Source organism: Hylobates moloch, unplaced genomic scaffold, assembly GCF_009828535.3.
Source record: "Hylobates moloch isolate HMO894 unplaced genomic scaffold, HMol_V3 SCAFFOLD_6729, whole genome shotgun sequence".
Lineage (NCBI taxonomy): Eukaryota > Metazoa > Chordata > Mammalia > Primates > Hylobatidae > Hylobates > Hylobates moloch.
Window position 1 is genome coordinate 699 of NW_026659004.1, and position 3047 is coordinate 3745.

General features: G+C 44.1%; 1 protein-coding gene across 1 annotated transcript; it reads right to left on the reverse strand.

Annotated features, from left to right (window-relative positions):
* Positions 1-98: 98 nt before the first annotated feature.
* Positions 99-1598, reverse strand: LOC116465602 (LETM1 domain-containing protein LETM2, mitochondrial-like; the record flags this gene model as incomplete). Its single annotated transcript, XM_032754314.2, has 1 exon — positions 99-1598. A coding segment is annotated over one exon (510 nt), but the record flags the coding sequence as incomplete, so codon positions are not given.
* Between the last annotated feature and the right edge of the window lie 1449 nt (positions 1599-3047).

Consider the following 3047-nt stretch of genomic DNA (forward strand, 5'->3'; position numbering starts at 1 on the left):
GACGGGGTTTCACCATGGTCTCGATCTCCTGACCTCGTGATCCGCCCGCCTCGGCCTCCCAAAGTGCTGGGATTACAAGCGTGAGCCACCGCGCCCGGCCTGTCTTGGTTCATTTTCTTCCTTTCAAGAGATAGTGTCTCACTATGTTGCCCAGTCTGGCCTCAAACTCCTGGGCTCACACAATCCTTCCACCTCAGCCTCCCAAGGAGCTGGGATTACAGGCATATGTGCCATGCTCAGCTTGGTTCTTAAAGTGTTAAAAACCCAAGACAGGTTTTCTGCAGCTGTTTATAAAATGAAAAGGCAGGGTTTTCCTGTTTACCATAGCTCTGAAGTAATTTTTAGGGGCTATCTTGAAGGAAATCTATAACAATAAAAATATTATTGGCATCTCCTAGACTTCATCTATGTTAGAGGGCCCATACTTTAATAGCATCGTATTACTTAAAATTGTTTTTTTTGTTTGTTTTATTGAGACGGCATCTCACTCCAGGCTGGAGTGCAGTGACACGATCTCGGCTCACTGCAACCTCCGCCTCCCAAGTTCAAGCCATTCTCCTGCCTCAGCCTCCTGGGTAGCTGGGACTACAGGCACGTGCCACCATGCCTGGCTAATTTTTGTATTTTTTTTAGTAGACAAGGGTTTCATCGTGTTGGCCAGTGTGGTCTCGAACTCCTGACCTCAAGTGATCCGCCCGCCTCGGCCTCCCAAAGTGCTGGGATTATAGGTGTAAGCCATTGTGCCCAGCCAAATTTGAGTTTTAAAAATGCATATGCTTAATATATTAACAACAGTTTAAACATGAAGCCTCTCAACTTCTTGGAAAGATTAAAAAACACAATTATAACTATTCTACAAACAGGCACATGTACCCCTGAACCTAAAATAAAAGTGTTTTTAAAAACTGTTATACAGGAAAATATGTAACAAATTTCAGAATACTGACTAAAGTTGTACAGTAAGTCAGTTGCAGACTGGTTCTCACCAGCAGTTATTATTCCTACTCTAGGATTTTTAAGATGAAGTTTATGTCGAATTTAAATAGTTGAGTTCCCAAATAGTTCATTTTAATTTCACATTTTCTTTCTCAAATATGATTCTTGCCTACCCTTCGTCTCTCTCGTCTGGTCAGGACCTGTCCATGCAACAGCCTCCAAACCATTCTGGCAGCAACTTTGGCGTCAATCCAGAGTAAGCAGAATCCATTGTAATAATATTTTAGTTCATCCATGATTTTTTGTCTATAAGATTGTTTGCCTTCTTTAATCTTCGTGCCAGTTTCTTTTGTGGCCTGAGGGCTTGTCACCTGTGGATGTTTTGTGGCTTGCTCCAGCTGAGGTTTGCCAGGAACTTCTTGCAGCCAGCAAGTGGATGTGTGTAGTTTTTGTATTAGTCTAGTTGCTGGGTGAAGTACTGTATTGCCTGGCTGACTAGGATCCGAGTATTTCTTGCTCTCATAGTTCTTCATACATGTCTTATTTAAATGGGAATCTGGCAAGTGAAGAAATGCACATGATGGGGAATAAGAGCAGGTAGGATGGACAAAATGGCTAGGGAATCTGGAATAAAAAGCAACATCCTCTGAGTTAAGTACATACTATTACAAAGTACACACTATCATAAAGCACATATTATTAAAGAAATAGATAGTACATCTGATCAAAATAAAACAGCTTTTTTTTTTTTTCCACTCCCATTGCCCAGGCTGGAGTGCAGTGGCGCAATCTCGGCTCACTCCAACCTACGCCACCTGGGCTCAAGCGATTCTCCTGCCTCAGCCTTCTGAGTAGCTAGGATTACAGGCACGGGCCACCATGCCCAGCTAATTTTTGTATTTTTAGTAGAGACGGAGTTTCACCACATTGGCCAGGATAATCTCAAACTCCTGACCTCAAGTGATCTGCCTGCCTTGGCCTCCCTAAGTACTGGAATTACAGGTGTGAGTCACCATGCCTGGCCAAGGAATATTGTTTCAAAGAAACATTTGATGGTCACTATAGGAATTAACCAGTCATATAATACTGCCTTGCCTATGCAGTGTCTTTGAACTCCTCAAATGAGAGGAACTTACAGCTGAAATACCCTTCACCTAAATTCTTCCAGAACATTAGGGCTGGCTGCGGTGGCTCATGCCTGTAATCCCAGCACTTTGCGAGGCCGAGGCAGGTGGATCACCTGAGGTCAGGAGTTCAAGACCAGCCTGGCCAACATGGTGAAACCCTGTCTCTACTAAAAATACAAAAATTAGCCGGGTGTGGTGTCATGCACCTGTAATCCCAGCTACTAGGGAGGCTGAGGCAGGAGAATCGCTTGAACCCAGGAGGTGAAGGTTGAAGTGAGACAAGACTATGCCACTGCACTCCAGCCTGGGCAACAGAACAAGACACCGTCTCAAAAAAAAAAAAATTAGAATTGGGCACCCCAATTAAGGGTCTCTACCTTCTGGTATTGCAACAGCCCACAGTTTGCAGTTAAACTACCATATCAGATTGTTTGAAAATAAAAATATGGGCCAGGCACGGTGGCTCATGCCTGTAATCCCAGCACTTTGGGAGGCCGAGGCGGGCGGATCACGAGGTCAAGAGATCGAGACCATCCTGGCCAACATGGTGAAACCCCGTCTCTACTAAAAATACAAAAATTAGCGGGGCGTGGTGGTGCGTGCCTGTAGTCCCAGCTACTTGGGAGGCTGAGGCAGGAGAATCACTTGAACCTGGGAGGCAGAGGTTGCAATAAGCCAAGATCATGCCATTGCACTCCAGCCTGGCGACAAAGCGAGACTCCGTCTAAAAAAAAAAAAAAAAAAACTAAAATAAAATAAAATAAAAATATGACAGATACAGGCAAAGAAAGTTACTGGCAAAGAGATGGCTTTTTGCATTCTTTCAGGTTTTTGTTTTTTTTTTTTTTGAGACAGGCACAGTCTCACTCTGTCACCCAGGCTGGAGTACAGTGGCATGATCATGGCTCACTGCAGCCATGACCTCCCAGGCTCATGTGGAAGAAATCAACACAAGTTCTCAACAGCTATAGAATTAAATGCATA